Below are 25,430 nucleotides of genomic sequence, written 5' to 3' on the forward strand. Positions count from 1 at the left end.
TAATTTTGAGAATTCAGGCATCCATATTCAGCATTTGAAAATAATTAAAAACCATAGCTTCTTATCTTAAAAATGGAAATTCAATTAAAGGGGTTTAAAAAATGTGTAGGCCAAACTAGAATAATAAGTTTCAGTGAAACTTAAAAAAAAAGCCTTTGCACAGTTCGAAAGCTTTCCAGCAATTTGCTTTATCAGTGTTGCGAGATTTATTATTTTTCAGATTCCATGGTAGGATTTATGTTTGTGATTTGAGGTTTCTATCTCTATTCATAAAATATTTTTTTAAGAAATCTCAAAAATCCTCATCAACTATGAAATTCTCCTTTCCTTTCATCCTAAATTAGAAACATTTTTAGCAAGGGCCATGCTATGAGGATGAATTTCATCGCATCCCAATATGAGGGAAATAAGGTGCTTGCTATGTTAAATCAATGTGATTTTTCTATAAAAGTGGCCAGAAACACGTGGAAGTATCATTATGAATCTTCCAAGAGTCTCATGGGTGCCATCACATTGATGGCAAACTGCAGGTGTTTGTCACTGTATATGTACACACAGTGGAGGCATTGTACAGTGGTAAAAAACAACATGTCCATAACCTGTCTTAGCAAAAATATTCTCTTCTGTACTGTTTATTTAATTGTCATATCCTCAGAAATGCTGTCACTGTAATCTATATCATGAAGTACGGTAGAGTTAGTTAAATTGCTTGTTAAAAACCTTGAAGGAATTACCTGTGAAATAGTATGTTCCTGGTGTAGGAAGTTCCTGGACAGCTGTGGTTTAATAATCCCACAACTAGGATGGCATCTGCTAAAGAATGTATCTGGAGCCCTGCAGAGGGAAAAATTAAATCACCCAAGTGCAAGTGAATGTCTTTAGCTACAGGCTTTAAATGCAGTTCAGTGCAGCAGCCCAAGTGACACCAGGCTGATCTCATGTAATCACCTCAGCATGCCAGCAGTTCTCTCTCCTTCTCTTTTATGGATTGATTTTATGGATGGATGTTAAGAGAGGAGGGCTGAGCAGAGGGTCAGCTTCATGTTTGAAACTTAGTCCAGTGTCCATGACACACTCAGGGTTTTGTGAGGACATTCCTTAAGGTGAGGCTGACTTCCACCACAGACCGTGGTCTGCAGTTCTTGGCAAAGTTCTCTATGCCAGCTACTGATGTAAAGCAGTCATTCTGTATTTGTGTGACTTGACACATTCCAGGATTTCCTGACTGTTAGATTGATCCACAATACAAACCACCCTAATAAATTATATAAACATGCCTGCTTCTGAACAGCCAAGTGTCTTCTTGTTTCCCTTGAGGATTTCTCAGTCTACAGCATCTTGGGTGTTCAAATTTTGCCTCCTTTTTGTCATTATTTTATCAGGTCTGAGTGTGTCATTCAAGGGCTGTGTCATTCAATATCAGAAAGATGCCACTGAATATAACCAGCTTTTGGTTCTCTGTCATAAGCATCGTTTGCCCTTCAGTCATAAAGCCCTTGCATTTTTAATTTTAAAAAAGGGAAAAAAAAAAAAAAAAAAAAAAAAAAAGGAGAGAAACTCATTACCTTGCACTATTTAGAAAGCAAAAGCATTGAATGTTTGATCCAAACCACCTTTTGACATGGATGAGCTTTACATGGAATCCTTTGAGGTAGCAGTCCAAGTTTAGTAAGGCCTTCAGTATGTGGTGTGAGTCTGAAGTCTCTGCTGCTTTGCACACTCTTGAGTTCTGGCCACCACAGAGAAGACAGCAAAGGGGCAGGTTGAAGCACAGTTGGCTTTGCTTAACAGAGTGGGGGATGAGTTCTGAGCATTTGGAGAAGCTCTGCTTAAAAAATATCTGCTGTTGGCTTGCCTTGGGTGATGATTTCCTGTTTGTGAACTATCACTGAGCTGCTCAAAGAACTTATCTCTTTCACATTATACCTACATCTTGTTTAAATTGTGATATATTGCTCAGAGAGCATAAGAAACAAGCCAATGCTTCTGCACGTTCATTGTGTTTTCTGTGCTGCCTTCAGGGTACATTTTAACACTGCTCTTTGTGAATCAGGATGACAATGTATGAGGGCCATTTGCTTTAGGAGGATAGCAGTTGATGCTCAGACAGTATTATTTTTTGGATCATTGTGCACACTGACTAGACTTGGGCTTTCCTTATTGGCCTGATCTGTTGTTTACATTTTTCTTAAATAATAGCCTGGGTGCCATAGCTCTGAACCAGATAAATTGTTTGCATTATGTGATTCTGGAAGAGGTATGGCAACAAAAGCATCCAAACTATGCTTGCATGTGAGATTAAAATACTGTATTCATAGCTTTTGAAAAGATTTTTATTTTCCTTTAGGTATAATTTCAAATGCATTTGGAATAAAGAAATAAAATCACTGAAGAGGCACAGTGTTGGAAGGATTAGTCTGCAATACATAAACATGCATTGCCATCCTTCTTGCTTTTATAACACGGTTAATGCAAAATACAGAAACCCTAAAGGAAAGAGAAAGGCTAATGAACAACAACAAAAAATATCAATGAGTGAAAACTCCCATAACAGTTCTTGACAGATGCAATTACCTTTGGCCTGCAGCTGATCATGAGACTGGCAGATACCAGCTGGGCAAAGTGCACTGAGAGACATCCAGAGCAGCCAGGCGGAAGGGCTCTGGAGCACCTCTGAAGAGTATCCGGCAGCCCTGATCTTCTGCGCTGCTCACTGAGGAACATAAATAGTGACTTCCTGCATTATCTTCCGTGGCCAAGCAGGATAGACTGAATGGACCATGTAAAACCCTCTCTAAGACTGATGCTTGGTGTAGGCATGCTGAATGCCTGGCTGGGCTGAGGCAACTACAGACTTCTCAGTGAGGATTTGCTTCAGTCCTTTCCCATCCTGGTAGAAGTACTGCTTTATTTAAGCTCTTAATAATGGCAGACAGTACTGTGGTAAGCAAGACTAGCATATGATGGGGAAATTCAATTTCTCTATGGAGAACTCTCTTTGGCAGTAACTGGCCAACTTACACCACTCCACTTTCACAGAAGCTTCTCTGCAGTCACATATTTGATCTACAGGTTCCTTAGTCATGGACCAATTTCCATACTCTGCTGTTGAGACATTCAAACTAGCAAATGAAACAGCAACGTCCAACAAATTAATCTCTTCCTGCAAACAGTCCTGGTTCCATTGTACAGGAAGTTGCTTCCCATAACACTAGGACTGCTGGCACTTTTGAAGATCCTACAGAGATCTATAAATCTTTAAATGTGTATAATTGCAGTTACATAAATGCCTTCTTAAATCTGGGATGATGCACCTAAATTCAACTTCAAATTATGCAAATTACCTGCTAAACACTCAGCCATATCCACTATTTGCAAGTCAAATATATATATATACACACACACACACATATATATATATATATATATATATATATATATATATATATATATTCACACATCATGCATTGCAAGACAAAATCTGAGCTTTTTCATTCAAGAAAATTTAGGACAAACAGAATTAAGAGGCTGGGCTCCAGAGCCAAAGAGATTAAAAGGAGTAGAGACTTCTCAGTGATCAAAGAAAGAAGGAAAAAGGAATCTGAAAAAGAAAAATGCAGGCAAGAATAAACCTTAAAGAGGAATTCTGGAACTGGAGACTTACACTGCCTAGCATTATTTAAACATACAATAGTCTTGTATTATTTTCCCAGGGCACCAAAGACAAAATACTTTGTTTTGTTAGAAAATCAGCAACTTTGTTGTATTCACAGTGATTTCTTTTAATAACAGCCCTGTAGGATTTAATGATAGACAGATACAGAGAGAGAAAGACTGGAATATTCACTACATGCAAGGAAAAGCAGGAGTCTTCAGGGGTTTTTTTATTTATTACCCCCCAGACTAATCTAACTTTTTAACCAACTTAGACTCCTTACACTTCTTAGACTACTGTTCCACAGTGGATCCTTGATTTCCCGGGAGAATTACTCCCCCAGTACTCCTTGGCCTTAGATGAGGAACTGTTCACACAGTGAGATCAGGATGCAGAAGTGAGCCGAGTTTCTGCTGTCACTGCTTTATCATAACCTGCTTTGCCTCTCCTGCAGTCTGAGATGCTGAGCTATGGAGAACTGGTATTAAAACCGCCTCAGCAATAGATTCCTCTTCTGTGCCCAGGATTGATAGCCCAATCCTGACACCATGTTTATATGATTTTTTTTAATGTATTTGGGTGGGTTTTCTTTGTGCCTTTTTGTTTTGTTTTGTTTTGATTCCAGTTTTGCTACTTCGGTTCAATGTGGAGCTCCAGCTGGGACTGTTTTTCACACCTAATGGCTGAAAGCTTGAAAGGTCTCAGGTTTATCACAGAAAAAATGTCAAGAGTGTTTAACCACAAGTCTTCTCAGAATAATTTTTCTGACAACAGTCTTCTTTTCTTTCCATTTAACTGCAGGTCTCTCATGACTTTGCAATCAATTTCAATGAAGACAACCCAGAATGTGCAGGTAATGCTCACAGTAGGACAGACTGCCATAGTTTTGCTGTGTGCAAAATGTGCATTTTTTTATTGTATCACCTGAGTATTATTCAAAGTGGTTTTATTAAAGAAGGCATCTAGGATTTGGGGACCTGACAGGCTCCAAACCATTGAGCTTAACTTTAAAAATACTGGAAAGTGCCATACATTAATTTCCTGAAAAGTAAGTGGACTGTCAGCACTTGGACTTCCTGGAATCACTAGCATTTCTGAGAGCTAGACTAATTGAAAATCTTCAGCTACTTCAACATCATAGGTTTTGCTGTTAAGAAGGGCAGGATATGAAAAAGAAGACTGCGAACCTCTGTGATCAAAAATTCCCTCAGTTTAGAGCCAGTTCTTTGACCAGACCTACAGTCTGCTGCAAGTCAAGGGCAGGGAAGCAGCTGATGACTGTTGTGGTAGAAAGAAACCTACTTTCCTGAGACCAAATGCAGCAGGAGGCTACAGTGTAAGATATTGTTATGTTCTACCAACAATCATTAACACTTGGTAATCAGAGGACAGATTTATGTAGCAGATGTTGCTGTATGTCTTGTATTTGTAAGTGAGATCTGCAGTGACTGATGCTGTCTTTCTAAAATCTCCTGCCACAATTCATGCATTTTTTAAAAGACAACAACAGGAAAATAACCTCTAAACAGAGTAACAGTTAAGAGTATTGCTCGAGTGATCATTGCTGTCTAAAACCCACAGGTTGTTACTCTCTCTTATACTTCTGCTTCCATCCAAATTCTGAACTGGTTATTCCAAAATGCTCTTCCTGTTCAAATCTTCTAGCTGCTCCTGTTAGCCCTTCTCAGGGTTATTAGTGGCTTTCTTTCAGGCATGGGCAGCAAACATGTTCAGGATGAGAACTAAGATGCAAAGACATGAAGTGAGGAAAAGAAGAGAGGACAAGCAGTTCAAGGGAAAGAGACATTAAAAGAATTTTCAGTTCACACAACTTAAATGCAAGACCTGTTTTTGGTTCATTGGGCATTCCTGCTTTGTTGTTGCACTTTGTTGAATTTGACTGCCCCAGCCTTTGCAGGTCATATGCTTGAAATGCAATTGGGCATAAGTCCTACAGCTGCTTGATGTGCTCACACAGCTTTTTACATTGCTTTTAAAGAGTCCAAAGAAGCAGAAGTTACATGTATGCATCTAGAAGTGCCTGTAAGCTTGTAAGCCAGCTTGACGTTGAGACTTCAGTGTGAGGATGGGGTGGGGAAGCAAAAGAGACCTCAGAATTCCATCTGGACCATCATATTTTATAATGTGTCATTAAAACAATTAACAGTGGTCATCATTAGGTGATAACAGACTTATGCATGTAGTGTTCAAATAGGGCTTTGTTTCTCAATCTAACTGCACAATATTTGTGACACTCTGCAAACTACAGAGAACAGCTCTAGCAATCCATGCAAAGAACACTTATTTTTATCCTCCCCCCACCTTTACTTCTTCTTTTGACTTCAAGGCTACTTCTTTTATCACACCGGCATTGTTATATAATGATTTTTATTGATTGAAAAGGCTGCCACATTTAGGTGGTGCCAGCAGCAGAGTTTGGACAGAAAAACTTTTCTGTAAGCAAGGGATTTACTATCCAAACCACATTCTGTATGCAAAACTAATGGAACAATGGAAATGAAAGGGGTAAAAAAAACCAGGAAGGAGCTGCCCTATGAGGCTTGGCTTATGTCACTTAATAATTTAAACTTTATTTGTATCTTTGCATAAGACTCAGTTATCTGATAAGTTAGCCCATCGCCTGAAAGGAGTTCTAGGCTAAGAAAACAAAAAAATCGTTGCAGCCTGAAAGAATGCCAGGGAAGAAATTTTGCAGCATTTGCACCTGTATCTGCAAGATATTAAAAGCACTTGTTTGTCTTAAATGATAGCTTTTTGAATAATATCCAGCTGGGTGAAAGCAAGAAGAGGAGACAAACCAGAAACTGTGCTGTTTAATCATCTGTTGCAGCTCATTAATTTGTCTGTCTTGGGTACTTTTTTGTTCTGTGATGTTTTCTAGATGCTCTCACTGTATTAAATGTCACAGGGAACAGTAACATCAGCAAGTCATGTAGAAAGGATGCAAGAGTGAGAAGGCGATAAAGTGCTTAGCAATTACACTATTTTACCTTGTAATATCTAGCATACTTGCCAGAAAATAAACTTGCTTAAGAGAATCCTGTTTTAAACAAAGGAACAGCAGTTGGATGCAATATAAAAAGCATGTGTCGATTTTGCCTTTGAGGAATGAAATCCTTTTCTCTGTGGAAGTAGAGCTTTTGCTGGCACAAGGTAGTGTGAAGCATTACTCTACATATAGGGGCTGTGTATTGAGATGAAGAGCACTGGAATTCATAAAATATGGATAACCTTACCTGTTACCATTTCCATTCTTGAAATTTTTGGTATTTATAGTCTTATATTTAGTATATTTATAGTATATTACTTTTATAGTCTTATAATTAATACTTAGTTTATTTTCTCAGGAAGAAAGTAGGCAACAACATCTAGTCTGAATGAATGTTTCTACACATCTGTCTTAAACCCATATATGTACGCATCCACTGTATTTCATTGGAGGTGCTGAAACTGGATTCCAAATAAAAATGTAAATAGTTGAATTGTGATAAAAAATGCACATTGATTCTGCCTAAGATAAAGGAGTACAAGAACAGCAAGCTACAAAGTAATCCACTCACATATCCTGTTGAGCTGGGATTGGATGGACAGTAGATATTTCTAAAATATATTAATCTGAGAAAGCAAATAAGAAATTATTGTTTTAGAACATGTCTCTAAGATGAAAGCAACTTTGTGATATGAACAACACTAAATCTCTGGAATGCAGGGAATAAGGTTTATCTTACATTATTTTCCTGCATAAGAAGAAAAGTACTGTGCATCTTGTCATCATCTTAGGGAAGATTTATGAGGCCTTCATGCAACATCATGAAGTATATGTAATGAAATCCTTAGCAAGTTTAAAATTGGGAGTTAACAAAAGGTCAGTTTTGCAATATGTAATTTAGTCACTAGAATTATCAAGGGAAATTCTGCAACACTACTTTACATTTCAGCCAATCACAGCTATAACTGGAGCAAGTCTTTTAGTCTGTTGGCATTGCAATGGAAAATATATATCTGTAGCTGTCTCTAAAGAGACAAAACTGTGTTCTCCACCACTTTTTCATAGGTGTGTCATTGTAAAACAATGACAACTCCCAGTCATTTGTTAGTGATAAGTCTGCACCCATCTATCCTGTAAATATGGTTGAGTAAAAAATCTCATGAGTGAGCGAGTCTCAGTGCAAACTGGAACTGGTTTAGGATCTTACTGAAGTAATTTCATTCTTCAGCATCCTTTGTAAAGCTTTTCAGTCTATCACTTTCTTTCCAACATTAGACCTCTAATCCTTTAGGTCTGGTTAAGCTGGGAGTTCTGAATGGGGAGGCTAATGTGCATCACTTCAAGAAATCCTTCTTCTCAATGATTGAAAATACCAATTTCCATTCTGTGATCTGTCAAGTGTGTCAGCAGAAGTCTTTGCTCCCTGGTCTGACTATATATCCTGAAATGAAAAAGCCAAAAATAGCTAGTTCTCCATCAAAATTTCTCAGCTAAAGCTCATTTTTCTGTAGGCTGCAAAGCATCCTGCTGTTTCTTCCAAGATTTCACAGCTTTTGGTCATAGTCAAATTCAACCTGTGAGTGATTATGCAAATTAACCCTGAAAAATTACTTTCTTAGCACAGGGGAGTCAGGTATTTGAAAAGATGTTTTGAATTCCTTAACAGCTTTAGGGCATAAGTACAAAGGACAAATTTGTTGGCAACTGCCATGATAAACAAAAATATTTATCTGAAGAGGAGAAAGAAGTGTGAAAGTGTTTCTTAATTTGTGTCTAGCTTTTCACGATGAATCTTGTTGATCAGGAAGCTATCCCATCTTAAATCAAGAAAAATGGAAGCTATGGCATTGCAAGCTCACACCTGAAAAACAGACATTAAAAACTGCTGGGAAGGAGAAGCATGGTATAATGAATTACATATTACAAACTAGATTCAAAGCAGCTAGAGACAGATTCCTGGAAATTATCTGAAGTTGCTAGTCCTTGCTAATCATGTAGTATTTTTAATTTGTTCATTAAGAATTCAACTTTCATTTACATTTTAAACAAACCTGATAGTGGCAAAGTGCTCCAAATTATTTTTTTCTTTATTTTTTTGGTTTTTCATGCCAGGAATACAAGGTGTTGTGGAAGCTTATCAAAGCTGTCTTCCCAAGCTGCAGCTGTACGGACCCACTAACATTGCTCCCATCATCCAGAAAGTGGCAAAATCTGCATCAGAAGAGACTAACACCAAGGAGGCCTCGGTAAGGGAAAAAAGCTGTGTTTGCCTTTTTTTTCTTGTCTTATGATGGATCTCTTGTAGGCCATCAAAACAAGGCCTTTTAATGCAGATTGTGCCTTCACAGTTTTTATAAATGCCTTCACAGAAGGGAGCTTAAACCTGTGTCAGCTGGAAAAGTGTATCTTTATAGCATCGATTGTCACAGCTTTAAACTCTTTATCCACCGATCTATTTCCTGCTTTTAGGGCTGTTTTACTGTTGCACACACAGTTCTTCACTGTGGAAGTAGAAATGGCACTACTGAGGTTACAAAAATTGAGCATTGAAGCCCTTAAAGTCTTGGTTGTACCAGGAGATGAGTTCAATGAATTCCCTACTCAGGCTACCCAATTTTATGTCTCCTGCAGAGACTGTACTAAATTTTTTCTGTTCACCTAGGGGACTTTTCCAACTATTCATTTGGAAATGGTAAGGATACAGTTTTCAGCTTCTTATTACTGATTAAGTAATTTGTGCCTTTTAAAAATCGGAAGACAAGTCTGTTAGCCTGCACCTGATAAAAATCCCAGGACAGATTTCTTGGGCTAAAAGACTTCCACATAGATCATGTTTTAAATGTACACCTTTGAGATGCATTAGGTTTATTTTGATCCTGTCTTGAAGACAGAATGAGAGAAAGGGAGAACAAGAGAAATGGCGGGAATATGGGAGCAAGTAGATCTGAGCCATTTACAAGAGCAGTGCTGTAAAGGGTGTAAGAGAGACAACGTGCACACTGCAGGTGCATGTGTGCAGCATGGAAAGTGCCTAAGTACAGAACAGAATAGAGCTGTGCATTGGCATGTGCCTCATCACCTGGCCTAGAGCTTTCTCTAAGCTTTCGTCATGTGATGGGCCTTTTTTAGGTCCTGTTAGGGCAGCAGTTACCAAATATTTCTGTTCACGAGCCTGGGCTTGTGACTGTTATTTACAAGAGCATGTAGTGACAGAACAAAGGGTAATGGCTTCAAACTGAAGAGGACAACTTTAGACTAGGTATTAGGAAAAAACTCTTTACTGTGAGAGGTACTGGAACAGGTCGCCTGGAGAAGTTAAGGTTACCCCATCTCTGAGAGTGTTCAAGGACAGGTTGGATGGAGCTCTGAGCAACCTGGTCTAGTGGAAGGTGTCTCTGCCTCATCATCTGTTCAGCCTAGATAATCCTTAAGGTCCCTTCCAACCCAAACCATTCTATGATTCCACTGTTGTTTCCAGAACCTCGCTAGTATTTAGGGTCCCAGCACTAAAATGGGGAATTGCTATGTTTGAATTTCCATACCTATCTAATTTTGAGGTGGCTCACTCTATTCCCAGTGCTGTTTCTGATCTAATATGCCCTACCAAATAAATTCCTTCATTCTATACCTAAACTTCCCCTGTTCTATCTGAAAAACAATTTATAGTATGGATGTTCAATATGAAGTTTTCTCCCAGCATGTTTTGTTTTATTTGTGGCAGGACAAGATGATTGGAACACTTTGAGTTTATAGCACTATATATACATAAATATTATTGATGTTTAGTGTGCTGGTATTGCTCATGCAGAGTGACCAAATCCTATGATTTGTTCATTCTTTCCTATTAATGTACATTTGTTAAATTACTCCGTCTGCCTAAAAATTCATCAGGGATCCAAGTAAGGGGCACTCCTCACCACAACCAAGTGAAGAAATGTCATAGGTCATGACCCTAGTTCAGTGGGCTTTGGAGTTTTGGGAAAGAAATGACAAGCTCACCAAATTGCTTGCTCTCCTCTGGAGAATGAGAAAACCTTTCTTTGGGGCTCTGTATGAAGAATATGAAGATGGATATATTCCTGCCTTGCTCTCCTCAGGGACCCCATTACTCTGGAAAGGAGAAATTAGTGACTGAGGAGCTTGGAATGGAAAATTCTATATAGTCAATATAAAAGCTCTTTTCTCTTTAAAAAGGTCCATGAGTGAGTTACCAGAAGCACTTTTATACTTTTTAACTTAAGAGGTTAAGCAGCTTTGGAAAATTATCTAATGATAGAATTTTTCACTTCTTGTCCAACAACTTCAGCAATATTTCATCTTGCTGATCCTGACGGATGGCGTCATCACCGACATGGCTGACACCAGAGAGGCCATCGTCCACGCCTCTCACCTCCCCATGTCAGTCATCATCGTTGGCGTGGGCAATGCGGATTTCAGTGACATGCAGATGCTGGATGGTGATGATGGTATCCTGAGGTCTCCCAAGGGCGAGCCTGTGCTTCGAGACATTGTCCAGTTTGTGCCATTTAGGAACTTCAAACATGTAAGCTGATTTTTCCATCCTCGCCAGAGAAGAGTGAATGGGGATAGTGAATGATTCATGAGGCTGGGCTTAACTTTGCATATGCATGAAGTGTTGAGTAAGTCTGTGGCATTATTGTGTCAGAAATAGTGGGAAAAAAAGGAATCAGAATGCAATGTGCTCCATTAGGGAGTTGGCAAGGCTGGGAAAGGAAGAGATGAGACAGAATCCATGTGCTTTTTGTGGTGCCAGTCCTTGCTTCCACTTTCTCCCTGATTTAATTTGGTTACTTTCCCTGCCTAATTTTTCATGGTGTCTGTTTTGCATTCTCTTTTGCATCTGTTCTATTTGGACTACTGTATTCTGCTTTCCATTCCTTCATTTCCACAGGCAGATGAAATGGCTTTGAATTTGTCCTCACAGTGGTCCCCAGGAGGCTGTTTCTTTACTGAAGTTTGGTCCCCGAGTTCTCAAATGCAGTACTATCCACCCACAGCATCCTGGTTGCCTCCAAACCCTTTCCCAAATTCTGTACAAGAACACAGGCAAGAAAGGGGCATTACTGAGAGCTTCCCTCTGCCCTCAGTCAGCTGTTCCTGACTGAGGCCAGTGTAAGGAAAGAAAGGAACAGAACCAGCATTAAATTGCCAAATCTAAAGTAAAGCTTTGGTCATTAACTTTTCCTCTTAGTCACCTGCCCTACATTGTACCATCTGTTCCAGGGACTTTTCAGCAGCAGGGTAGGCACAGTGTTCACCAGCAGAAGGGGCTTTCCCACACACAGAAGGGTTTTTCAGAGCCCTTCTCCTCCTTATGGAGGCATGCCTTATGTTCCTCTGCAATGCTGATCCCATCCCTTTCCTTTCCATCTTTCTTTGTCTTCTTTCCTCTCACTTCTGTTATTTACTGAACCATTTACTTGGTTCTCCAGGCTGGTTTTTTGCTCTGTCTAGGAAGGATATCCTCAGTATTTGATTTGAGAATTTCTTTACCTCACAGTGCAACTGACTCATTCTCCTCATGAGATTGCTCTTTACAATTTGCTCCCATAGCTAGAGATCCTTAGATTTGGATATGTCACAGCCAAGTTCTCAACTCTGGGCTGGTTTTGATCTGTGTATGGGTATGCACTGCTTTTATTTCTTTTTTAGAAAGAAATATAGCTCCTCTTTTAGTTTTTCTGGGATTTTTGTCACCACAAGAGCTTTTTTTTCTATTTGCTGCTTCCAAATTACCTTCATTTTTCTCTTTGCAAGGGTTGTTCTTTTTTTCTGATTTCAAAATGCAATTTTGCAATATTTGCCTTAGATCTAGATACACTTCTTCACAAACTCTACTGAGGAGCAAGAGAAACAAACTTGTTCCTCTTTTCCTCGTAGCTTCATGTAAGCTATGGATACACGCAGGAGGGAAAACTCACCTTATGCTATTAGTTTGGTGTCACCATGCCAAATAGCTGCAGATTGACTATTGAGTTATAGACACACACATTTCTGTGCTGACAGGAGTGCACGGCCACCTACCTACCTGCTGAATCGAAGCATGAGCACAACCATCTCATAGCTTGTGATTCCTGCAGCACATAATCACAAGTGCATTGTGCTGCACTGTAGTCATTGGAAAAGTGTCCAGAGCTGAGTTATTTATGGGCTAGTGGGGGAGCTACTTTTAATTAGGCGAAAAAATGTTTCTGCAAGGAACTGGCAAAGCCAACTACATTTGTTATTTTTAGTTTCGCTTTGTATTTTATAATAAAGCTAAAATCATCTTGGATTTAATAGATTAATGCTGACAGTTGCAGTTCTGGGCTCTAAATATATTGTTCCCCTGGTGTTAACTTGTGACTGAACCTGTGGCATTGTTATTGCCAGCACTGGACAAATGACAAGCATATATTCTTTGCCAGCTGATTTAGGTTAACTTCCCCAGTACTGCGAGAGGAAAGCAATCTTTATGTATTCTTCCTGTTAAATAGTGATATTTTTCTCCCTCTTTCAATAGCAAAGATAATATAGGTATAGAGATAGATTTATATTTCCTCTATCAGAAAAGTTAAAATATTTTATGCAACCTGATATTTAGTCTGTTTATTGCAATCTTTCAGCTTTTCAACAAATGTCAGTGTAATGGATGAGTGCTCATAAAAATAGCCACTTCTGATTGAATTCCTTTATTGTCATATCCCAAATAATCTCTCTTTCTCAACAAAGTGACATTCACAGCTTCCTTGCTTACTTAGCACAAACAAAGGACCATACATCAGCTAGTGAAATAATTTTCCATGGGAGAAATGAGTGTGATGTTTTGATTCAAACTTATTTTTCCCCACAGGGGAAATGCAGATTTAACACAATTGGGAGATTTTTGTCAGATCAGTTCTGACCAAACACAAGAATTTACATACATCAGCATATTACTTTTGACAGCTTTAAGCAAAATGCATATTTAGGTAAAAATCCCATTCCTTTTGGCAATGTACCTTGTGTTAATTTATTAAGTAGAAAAGAAAAGAAAATTGAAGGATCTTTTTAGAAAGATTAAAAATCGAATTGCGTAAGGTTTATAGGTCTTTCTGATAAATCAACTATTTATTTATTCCTAAATCCATATTATATCTATTAATGATAGAAAGAGAGAAGAAAATGTTATGTGTGAGCATTTATTTTTTGTTTTGCTGGAAGAGTAAACCAAAATTCTCTTGGGAGTCAACCCAAGCAATATTTTTTTCATTACTTCTATTCTCAGGTCAGCTTGGAACTCAAAATCTCATATCTATCCAAAGAGATCAAAAATAATATGTGCAAAACCTTCCCCTTTGAGAAAATGAAAGGGGGGAGAAGGAAGTTGTAAAAATAACCTATAGAACAAATCCCTTTTATTTTATAAGTTTGACTTCAGAGAAGGTTCTGAGCCTGCACAGCACTCATACAGGCATTTAACACATTTCAATCAGTTATTCACATACCTAAAATCTAATACCCACCTCAATGTTTTACTGGCTTAAGATACAGTGCAGACAGTAGGCTCTATTTTAGGGGTTTAATGTCCTACATGATACACTACAGCAGAAGAACTTCAGTAAAACATCGAAGCTTTTTCTCTCTCTTTAAGGAATATCTTAGAAGCCGTCAAAAGAACAATGGCAACTGTAGTGACTCTTGGCAAATCCTGTAGTTGTAGAGACTTGATAAAATCAAGATAACCATTAACACTTTAAAAAATGTCCCATTGTATAGTGGGTGACATATGCCATTCGCTAAAGGGGAACATAACAAAGGAAACGTATTTTCCCTGAGTCTAAGTGACTTTTTTCTCTCTGTAATCATCACCACCCCAGTAATATGAGGGTCCTTCACCTCAAAGTGTAGAACAGTGACGCTCTGTCACTGAAATGTAGTTGAAGAAAATCACCTGCCTCAATCCATTCACAGTCATATTTTAAGAAATGAAAATTTCTGCCTTTGAGATGTATGATATATTTACTGGACACAAATCTGATGCCACGGGTAGGTTGTATTCCATTTTGCATTGTATTTAATCACTAAGGTTAACAGCCGTTAACATACATACATAACATACATCACAGAGGAGTATGGAAAGCACAGCTCGTAACCACTGCAAGGAGCAATGTTTTGCACTGTGCATTGTAGTTAAAAGTTAAGCATTGTGAAGCTATAGAACTGAACCAACAGTCATTTGTAATACACACCAATTACGGAATCAGAGGGGATTATTTTCCTGCTGCTGACTGATCTCATTGTTGTGTATCAGCTATCAGTTGAGACCTATTCATCTTGAGGTGCTTATTGCTAGAATGCTCTTCAAGCAGTGGAGAAAACATTACAGTAAAACATTAATTTAATGTCTCATCTGTGTTAAAGACCCAGCAAAGGTAATCTTTACACAACACTGATGAACTAGGTCTGTATTTTAGCTTAGAAGTTACGGAGTGTAATTCTCACTTTTAAAAATGCTTCTTTGAACCATCTGATCTGGAACTGAGAGTGGTTTACCAGCAGAAAAACTATGTGAGGTACAGGTGGTCCAAACCATCAGAGAGGAAACCAGGCCCAAGCCTGTTTTTGGGCTGTTCCCTGCTAGAGAGAGCCCCATCACTGGCATGATGAAACTCAGGAAAGCCACAGTTGCCCATGCTCAGACTGAAGCACCGAGCCAAGCCAGCTACCACAGGGGCACATATTGCCTCTGAGCCTGTGGGCTGGGCACAATAAATGTTTTTGCTTAAACCTCAATGAAAGGTTTTCAGTTGAGGACTCCTGAAGTGGCTGTGATTCAGGTGTGCATCTGAGCCCTGACAGAGCCTGTTCAGGAGGAATGGATGTGGTGTCAGAAGAGAGAAGTGGCAGAGGGAGGATGATGCACAGCAGTGAGTGCTGTTGGCCCAAAGTTCAGAACATGTGAACTACACAGATCCAGAGAAGCTGATGCCAATGCTCCTGCCCAGCATTTTTAAAGACAGAGAAGAGTGAAGTTTCCTGATTGCTACAGCTTGTGTATGCAGCGCTGGCTCACGGAACTTTCCCTACTCCCTGTTTTTTCCTCTGTGTAGGGTTGTATTTTTGGTAAGATGGCACAGAGTTAGCTAAGGTATGTACAGCTTTGACACACTGGGAAGGAGATTTAAAAAAAAATAATTTTCAATAGCATTGTGGAAATCAGCCATTTGTGTGATTCCAAGGGGTATTTTCTGATTATTTTAGTTGGAATTAGATGAACTTTAAGGTCCCTTCCAACCCAAATAATTCCATGAGTCTATAAAGCAGGTTTAGGCAAGACTAGGGCAACTCTGGGAAACCATGTATTTCAGTTTTCAGGATTAAAATGAATGAGTTCTGTTACTGTGTAACACTTTTAGAACACTTGCTGCACTGTCACATAAAGTATGCTCTATGCTTTGCCAGTTTCTTCATGCAGAAGTGTTCCAAGCGTTTTTGGCTGCACAAATATTTTGGTATAAATGTCACAGTAGGGAAATAGCAGTTAATTTTATTTGTTACTAATCCCATACGTGAGTCAAAATACAAAAATACAGGAAAAAACTCGAAAAATCTGTTTCTGATTTTGCTAGCATTATCTTTTTATTTGATACTGGAATTTCTAACAGCCTGGGGTTTTCTTCACCCTTGGATTAGCCTGCCTACAAATAGTTTACCATTTACTTTCTATGTAAACCAAATTTTAAGATTCTGTAAGGATAAGGACGCCCCCCCACAAAACAAAGTAGGTCAAAAAGCAATCAATACAACTGCTTTGTGATATGGTAGGTGTGAAACTTGGCTGATAACAAAACAGACAATGAGGAGGAAAGTGTTAATTAATTTGGGAAAACATACTTGGTGTGCAGAAGAAGCGTGATCCAGCCACAGGTTGAGTTCCTATGCATCGCCTGAGCTGCAGTCTGCAGTCTGTGGAGATAAACACATCAATTTAAACCTCTCAAAATGAAATTTGAGTGTTTGCACTTTTGCTGCATTTTTGTGATGGGCTCAAAAGTAACATGGCCAAGCAGGCTGGTTCCAGAGGACTTGGAATCAGTTCTACCCAAACACTTAGAAACAGAAAATCCAAAACATGGGGCCAAGAGGGTGCATGGGAGAATGCGTCCAGTTTTGTCACTGCTGAATTCAGGGGCTAAGGAATATCCATGCAGCGCACACAGGTAATGGTTGCCAACAAAACATCCACAGGCCCCTCTGCTTAAAATGAAGCATTGTTAGGGGGTGAGGCAGCAACTCTGTGTTGTTGGTGGAGGGCAGGGTTTTTTACTGCATTGAGGGGCAGCCCTCCTCCCTGCCTGGGGTGAAAGCCACTGGCCATCCCTATATCCATCTCTACCTTTCAGGGTCATCAGTTCTTAAGTCTGGTTGATACTGCCCCATTTTCACATTTTAGGAAGAGCTTTAAAGCCTCCACCAAGCCTTGAACCTGCCTGGTAACCACAGTTTAATTCCAATTTTTAAAAAAGTATTTTTTTATTGAATTAAAACCATTCCCAGCCATTAAAATACCATGCCAGATTCTGAAGAACAGAATGGTGATGAAGGCCTCCCTTTGACAGTGTTGTCCATTCATGTTCAGCATGGAGCTCTGCAGGGTTCCTTGCTGAAGACTGATGAATGAAGTCTTTGCAGCTTTTTATTGGGATATGGGGCTCTCCCAGAGTGCAGGGAAGTTCAGCTAGCCTGAACTTAAAATAGTCCAAATGGACCTGAAGTCACACAGAGCACTTCTGGCTTTAGTGTACTTTTAGGCAGTTACAGCTCCATACCTAAACTGACTCATAAAATGAGTTTCCAACAATAGTGTGATTCACTTTTCACTTAGTGTGATTCTTTTTTGCCTTCCATTTCTGCACCATACTTCCTCCCTTGATCTCATGGCACCAATGCCTCTAAAACTCATGGCACTTCTAGCAGAGAGCCAGGCTAATGCTTGTGTTTTCTACCATTTCCTACAGGCATCCCCAGCTGCTCTAGCAAAAAGCGTTTTGGCTGAAGTTCCAAACCAAGTCGTGGACTATTACAATGGCAAAGGGATAAAACCAAAATGTATGTCAGAGTACGAGTCTTCCAGGACACTAGCTCCATGAACCTGCCTGCACTCTTTTACAAAATTAAAAAAGAAAAATGCTACTGTCTACAACTACTGTATTTAAAAAAGGAAACAAACAAAAAAAAATAGCACGTTTTGGTGATTTTTAACTAAAATAATTTTTTTTTTTGCATGTGTAGCCTAAAGGCTTAAATCTGTTAAGCAGTTGTATTGTTGAAAACTTTTTATGAGGAAAAAACTTCAGAAAAAAAAAAAGGTGAACTCTTTACATTACAGCATGTTGCCTTGAAATAAAAAGTTATCTGTATCTGGTTTTTATACAGGTTTGTTGAAATTTTGCTAAATTTCTTATATTTACACTGTAAAGCATTTTGAAATATTTATTGAGAGTCGATAGCCAAAATGTCTTCGGTTTAATCTGCTATGAACTGAGAGATTTTTCCAAATGGCAGATGCATGAACTGTATTTTGCATGTTTAAAATAAAAACAACACAGTTTTGCAGTTGTCTTTATTTCTCTCTCTGCCACAAGGCTGCCTGCTTTCAACTTCCATATTCCAAGGGAAGGGTGATAAAGTGTTGCAGGAGATACTTGACCTGAAGCATGGGCATTTCTAATGTTAGCACCTTACGACATGGACACCCAAACAAGCCCACTCAGTCTGTGGCCTGAGTAGTAATTTTTCAAAACCCTGACAAATCCAGCTGTTACAAAGTGTTCAGACCATAACTGTAAAGAGATCTGGCTTGGAGAGCATGATCCATCAGGACTGCATGTCTTAAAACATGCCTACATAATCCAAACAGTCTGACTGACTTTGGCTATCCAAATTTATAATCTCTTCTGTTTGGGAATTCTTATTTTGTTTCATTTGTGTTTTAAAATTCACATGCAGTATTCAACTCCTTGTGGCACATTTTCCAAATGAAATCTTGCGCAGCCTGATTTTGTGACAAGCAGTGATTTGTAACTTTCTCCTCACACAGATCACCTGTGTATAATAGAACTGTTTTTTTAACCAAAAGAATATTAAATCCACCTTTAAAAAGAAAAAAAAAAAAAAGAGAGAGAACAGAATGGTGGTAGATTGTACTTTCCATTGAAATATTTATGTATGTAAGTGAAGAAATTAGACAGATGTTATTTTTGTGTTTGAAGGATGACTTGTTAAAAACTAAGGAGAAAATTTGACAAAAAAAAAAAATCTATGTGGGCCAGTGCTGAATGTTTTGGAAACGTTCCCCTGTGAGCAAGAAATTTGGTTAAGAAATACGTATTTTTAAATGAGTTTGCAGGTAGTTCTCCTTTAGAGGTAACTTCCATAGGATCAGCTTTGATTTATGATTTTGTACTCTTAAATTAAGGCAGTGGAATAGCCAAGATGCATGGGACTTTCTTCCCAGCACATTCAGTTATGCCCCATTTATATCCTGCAGTGCCATCATTCACACTTGCTTGTAAAGATTTCTTCAGCTGATCAGATTCTGAGCAACAGCCAGTATTACTTGGTCATGGGTACAAATTGTCTGGAGATGTCCAAACTGATAGATCTCAAATCCACATTTCCATGTAATGGCTGACACTTCACTTGAGAGCTTACCCTGTCAGGCTGTACATCTCTCCCTCTGTGGGTGTATTTCATCTGGAAGCTACGGTGATCTCCCCTTATATGTCATACACCACTCTGCCAATGACTCTTAATTCTTACATACAACACCTCTAGTTTCTTATTCCCACTTCTCCCCTATTTTCTTTCCTTCCCCATTCTCAGGAGGAGCATTTTCTAGCTGTTAAAGCACAGGGCTGAAAAATCAATGACTCCATGTTCTTTCCTCCTCCAGTATCTCGTTTTCTTGCCCAAGATTTTTAAAGGTTCTGCATCTCAGATTCCTCATCTGTAAAATGAAGGTCACTGTCATGTATCATAAATAGCTCTCAATAGTACTGGGGGACTTTAATACTTGAAAAATGATTTGAGATCCTTCCTCAGAAGCATGGTGGTGCTCTCACCATGTAGAGAGGATTACATTACCCTGGGACCTGCATTAAGGGATGTCATTTACAGTTGAGGAGAAGTTCAGCCTTTTCTTTATCATTTGCCAGACTGAATAAAAGAAAGCTTTCAGCAAGAAAAATTAGGAATCAGACAAATTGTTCTCCTGGTGCATGTGATCTTTGACTAAACTAATTTTTGAAGTGTTTATGGTTACATAGAATTGGGTGGTTACAACTCTTCATTTCCAGAGGTGTTACGAGGTGCTTCTATAATGTGGCATCACATAAAATGCAGAGATCAACAGGCTATTTTATGCTGAGCTATATAAACCATCAGTCATTTTCATGTGTGTACATGGTCTATATAAGTGTCTCTAGAACTCCAGCTGCTGCAGATCTTTCTGTTTACTTCACACAATCCTGATTATAAATGCTCTCCACTTAAAAATGAATCATTATCAGTGGTTGGTATAAGTCAGCAATTCCGTAGCAGCCCTCAAGTATTTGGAAAGATACCTTCATGGTATTGAAAAATCAATTGGAAATCTCCATCAGTCTGTACAGATCTCAGCATGTAAGACAAACACGTAATAGTGTGGTGAGCTGGTGTAGGATGCACAAAAGACAAAGCTGGCCATATGGTAAAGGCTTTCTAATGAGGCTTTGGATGTTATTTTCATTGCTCCAAGCTATTCTCTGCAATAAAATACTGTGGACTTTATGCAGGGTAACCTCATTAAATATATGAATATATCTCTGAAATGGGGTATTTTTCTCCTGTTTTATCTACTTAGGGTTTTAGCAAGGCCATTCTGCCTTTAGGCTGAACTGCCATTAATTTCTCCTGCAGATTTTTCATGCAAATTTAAACTTCTACTGCCTTTTGATGGATCATTTTAAATTCTGAAAACTGCTTTAAAATAAATTACATCTTGTCCTTTTGGGATAACCAATGATCTAAAATATATTCTCCGCCAACTACAACCCTGCCTTCCTTTTTATCTCAAATCCAATTCAAAACCCAAAAAAGTCGCAGAAAACTCCTATTAGCCCAAAATACATTAACATCTATAATTCTTGAGCCAGATACTGGGATGAGTTGTATTTTTAGTTTGTAGGGGAACCTAAGTCCACAAGAGATTTGGAAAAAGCACTAATACACTGCTAACTGCTTATTACTCTAAGGTAAAACCTTTCCATATGAAGATTTTACCATGATGAACAATATAGTGTTCTACTTTTTTTTTCCCCTTTATTTACAGGAAGTGCCATTTTTGCCACAAGAAAAATAGAGTTTATAGCACCACCTGTCCTCCTTCACATAGGTCTTATTTGTACCTACAGTACTGAGCTGAGGAACTGCACTATACCAGAGACAATTTCAACAATTAGAGAGCTACATGAATGATAATGGTCAGCCCAGCTGCATGTTTGCTTGCAGCATTCACTGCAAACCATCAGCTGGCTGCACTCTCACCTCCTCTTTTTTGTTTTTTTTTCCAATTTCATTGCAAAGTTGGAGATCCCCCAAACTGATTAGGTGAAACCCAGGTGACCTCTACTGTAAAGGCTGACAGTTCAAAAGTGGTGCTTCCACTTACTGCAGTTTCCAGGACTACCCAAGGCAGCAGACTGGTGGGAAAGGTTTTTGTAATGGGTGCTCTTCATTTTCTCCAAAAAAAGTGGTAGCCATTTCCAGTGCTGTACAGAGAGCCTTTTACTGCTGTGTTCAGGAAGCACTTGAATTCTTGTCCCAATGGTTAGAGCAGGCAGTTTGCCCTCTGATTGCATTCAGAGCTACAGCCATCTTGCTACACCCACTCCTCCTTACACACGCAAACCTGACGAGTTCATGCCTCATTAGCACCATGACGAGCTACATGCACCTAAAAACAACAACACCCCCCCCCCCCCCAAACCCACAAACAAACCAATAAAGATTGATTTTGCATCATGATAAAAAGGGGAAAAGTACAGAACTGAAACTCTTCTCTCAGAAATGTGTGCCCCCGGGTATTACTTCCAAGTTACTGGTGCATGAAATCCTGTGGCACCTCAGCTGTGCAGGATGCCACGTGAGAAAAGCATCATACTGTGGCAACAAGGCTCATTAGGATCAAGGGAACACTCTTCTCTGGCTGGGAACGTCTGCCATGGCTTGGCAATTTACTTGATTTTGCAATGTGCCTTCATTCCAGATCTCGAAAATGGGGGCACATAGAATTTTGCTACTTCCTGGGGACTTTTGGTCGAATTAGCACCACTGTAGGGTTGCCACAGTGCTCAGAAACTGGGACATAACACCTTTATCATTTTTAGACCCTTTATTTCTCCTGCTATAAAGGTCTCTCTGTCAGAGCAGCAGCATAAGCCACTAACGTTACCCCATTAGAAAACACGTTGGCATGAAATTTAGCAACATCCCTGATGCTGCTCTTGAAGCCAGGGAGGGAGCAAAAAGATGCGGAGATTGCTGTGTTAGCAGAGATGACTGCCCAGCTTCAGAGAGGGAACGTCAGTTGGAGATGCAATTCTGAACACACTACATGGCTACTTCAGAAAAGGACAAGAAGTAAATTCGGGACAAGGAATGTGTGTGAAAGCTACTGATAAGTTTCTGGATCACAGTTTTGGGTGTGAACACCAAAACAGCCCAGTTACAAGCCTCAAGTACAACATCCCCCCCTCCCCCTTCCACAGTAGGGGAGAAGATGGAGTAGTGGAGTAAAGAGATGTTGCTAGTAGGGACACGAAAGAACTACACTCACCCGACAGGCTGAAGTGAGGAAAGAAAAAGGTTGTTTATTGTCGTTTTTGGGTTTAAATAGGATTTGGAGTTTGGTTTAGGATTGGAGGACAAAGGGGACACCCTTTTGACTCTAATGGTCATTTCAGAAGTTTATCACACATTGGTATGTGAAAACAATCTACTTGTTTATGTTACATTCGTGAGAAACTCCACTAGAAATATGTAAACAGTCATCAGAAGGCTGAAAATCAGGGCGACAAAGAGAAGCAAGGACAGATGGCAGTTGACCATCCTGAAAGCCCATGTGTCTTTATAAAAAGGGATTTCTGCTGAAACCAGAAGGGAATCTTGGGTTCACATTCCTTTGCTGTCCTAACTAGAGCACTCTCAGCTGTACTGCTTCCCTGCTCAGAAAAGGAAAAAAAAGGGTGAGTCAGTTCTGAATACTGATGAAAGCCAGACCACACCAAAGCCAGAGTGTCACATCTCCGCCTCAGACTGCCCAGAACCCTCTGCCTTACCCAACCAGTTCAATTTTACCAGGAACTTTCCCTGGCTACACCTAAACACACTTCCCATAAACGCTGCCCTCCCGCCGTCACAGCCACTCGCTCGGAGCGCATAAACACAGAGTGATGGGATCGTTCAGGGTGATGGGATCGTTCAGGGTGGGAAAGGTCTCTAAGAGCCACCCATTATCCCAGCATTGCCAAGGCCATCACATCACCTCATCCTTAGTTGCCACATCTACGTGGTTTTTTGAGCACTCCAAGGGACAGTGATCCCATCACCTTCCCTGGGCAGCCTGTTCCAATGCTCACCCACCTTTTCCGTGAAAGGAATTTTCCCCGATATCCGATCCAAACTGCCTCTGGCACAACCTGAGGCCTTTTCCTCTCGTCCTGTCGCTCATTTCCGTGGAGGCAAAGCCCTGAAGTGGTTAAGCCCTCCACCCCGAGGAAGTTTGACACAGCAGAGTCGCTTCTTCCCAGACACCACCACACCCCCGTGGGCATCTGCTCAACACCTGCAGGAAGGTTTGGAGTCCACTGTCCCACCACCCTGTGTGCCAAGGCGGGCTTGCCAGCGATACCCCCCCCCCAGCCGCTGGCATTTTCCCGTCTTAGACACTCGTGCGTTGGATTTCACTGGCTCGCGGCTGGAATGCAGACAGAGGAGTGATGGCAGACATGGGTGAGGTATTCCCCCCGGGTCAGAGTTGCTCCATCGGCCACGCGCGCTGCAGCCCAAGACTTTGGGGTGATTCGGGAGCTTTTATGTCCCTCTGGAGCTGGCCGCCCGCGGGGCGGAACTCTCTGTCCGGGGCCGCACGGAAGGTTTCCAGCGGCGGACGCGGCGGGGCCGGAAGCCGGCGGCGGCTCCGCCGGGGAGGCGGTATGGCGGGCTGGGGGCGGCTGGCCCGGCTCGGCGGGCGCCTCTGGGCGGCGGCGGCGGCGCCGGCTCCCGGACACAGGTAGCGAGCGGTACGGCTGCGAGGGGAGGGGACTGCTCCGAGGGAGAAGAGGGGAGGGAAAGAAGAAGCGGCAGAAAGAGCGGGGAGCAGAGCGTGGCTCGGCCTCTGTTGCAGCCCCGAGGTCATAGAATTGTAAATGGCCTGGGTTGGAAGGGGACCTTGAAGATAATCCAGTTCCAGCCCGCCTGCTGTGGGAAGGGACGCCTTCAGCTAGACCAGGTTGCTCAGAGCTGCATCCAGCGTGGCCTTGAACGCTGCCAGGGATGGGACATCCCCAGCTTCTCTGGGCAACCTCTTCCAGTGCCTCACGACCCTCACAGCAAAGAATTTCTTCCTAATATCTAATCTGAGCCTACTGCCTTTCAGTTTGAACCCATTGCCCCTTGTCCTGCCACTACATGCTCTTGTAAGTAGTTTTTCCTCGTGCTTCCTGTAGATTCCCGTCAGGTACTGAAGGTGAGGGGCACCAGAGCGGCGCTTTTCCCTGGCGCCCTCTCCCTGCCCCTGGCCGCCGCCCTTCGGAGAGGCCTCTGTGTGCAGCCTGCCGGCAGCGCCCCGAAGCTTTCTCCTGGTCCCGGGGGTTACTGCTGGGGCATTCCAGCCTTAGAAATAGCCCCGGTCTTACAAGTGCGCCCAGCCTGCCGTGGGAGTTACGGCACGACAGACGTGTTCACATCCAAAGCATCTTTGCAGCGTAGTGAGCGGCACGACCTGCCATGTTTTGGGTCACCTTGGCCCGCTGGCCACGTGCATTCACTGTCTGTGTTAAATACAGCTATTAAATACTCTTTTGTTGACGTTGGAGAGGATTGGGGAGCATTCAAGCCTTTTTCAGCCCTCATAAAATTTATGGCAGGACACTAAGCGGTTTAGCAGTGTTTGTAGAATCAGAGAGTTGTTGGGGCTGAAAGGCAGCTGAGGAGCCAAGTTCTAAGCTCAGGTCTAAGTCCTTTCTCAAAGTGTGGCAGCCCTGAGGTCAGGCCAGGTTGCTCAGGGCTTTGTGGGTTTTGAAGGCATCCAAGGACTGAATCTTCACAGTCCCTCTAGACCCCAGTGCCAGTGTTTGACTATCTTCAGGCTGAGCATTTTTTTTCTTATGTCGAACCTGAATCCCCCTTTTCAGTTTATAGCACTTCTCTCACTCTCTGGGCATGTACCTCATTGACGTGGCCTGCCTTGGTCTTGTCAGTAGCCTTCTCACAAATTATTCCATGTGACTTGTGGATGGGATTGTGCATCTCTCCTTTATGATTTTCGCTGGGTTCCTTGTTGGTTTGTCCCTCTGGCTGGTAGAGGGACACCCTTGAGCATCATCTACTGCTCCCTTCAAAGTTAATCACTTATCTCCTCTTAAGAGGCCACTGATAAAGATATTAAACAGGACAAGTCCCTGAATAGACTCCTGAGGAAGTCTGCTTGTCACTGGCCTTCTAGTAGAGTCCAAACCATCA

At 40.9% G+C, this 25,430-nt stretch overlaps 2 protein-coding genes across 8 annotated transcripts in view; both read left to right on the forward strand.

The window, feature by feature from the left end:
- The window catches only part of CPNE4 (copine 4), a 271,348-nt gene extending 253,361 nt beyond the window's left edge, over positions 1-17,987 (forward strand). For all 7 annotated transcript variants that reach the window (XM_066193444.1, XM_066193417.1, XM_066193426.1 and 4 more), the window contains 4 exons: positions 4,457-4,508; positions 8,778-8,911; positions 10,972-11,208; positions 17,666-17,987. In XM_066193444.1, coding sequence (XP_066049541.1) covers positions 4,457-4,508; positions 8,778-8,911; positions 10,972-11,208; positions 17,666-17,797 — 555 coding nt within the window. In that variant the 3' untranslated portion in view covers positions 17,798-17,987. The remainder of the gene's footprint in view (positions 1-4,456; positions 4,509-8,777; positions 8,912-10,971; positions 11,209-17,665) is intronic.
- A 5,871-nt stretch (positions 17,988-23,858) lies between these two features.
- MRPL3 (mitochondrial ribosomal protein L3) overlaps positions 23,859-25,430 on the forward strand; it is a 28,076-nt gene continuing 26,504 nt past the window's right edge. The window contains exon 1 of the mRNA XM_066193485.1: positions 23,859-23,979. Within this exon, the coding sequence (XP_066049582.1) occupies positions 23,903-23,979 (77 nt within the window). The 5' untranslated portion in view covers positions 23,859-23,902. The remainder of the gene's footprint in view (positions 23,980-25,430) is intronic.

The sequence above is a fragment of the Chamaea fasciata genome, unplaced genomic scaffold (assembly GCF_029207755.1).
Source record: "Chamaea fasciata isolate MVZ Bird 193981 ecotype frontalis unplaced genomic scaffold, bChaFas1.0.hap1 SCAF_1, whole genome shotgun sequence".
NCBI classification, from domain to species: Eukaryota; Metazoa; Chordata; class Aves; order Passeriformes; family Sylviidae; genus Chamaea; species Chamaea fasciata.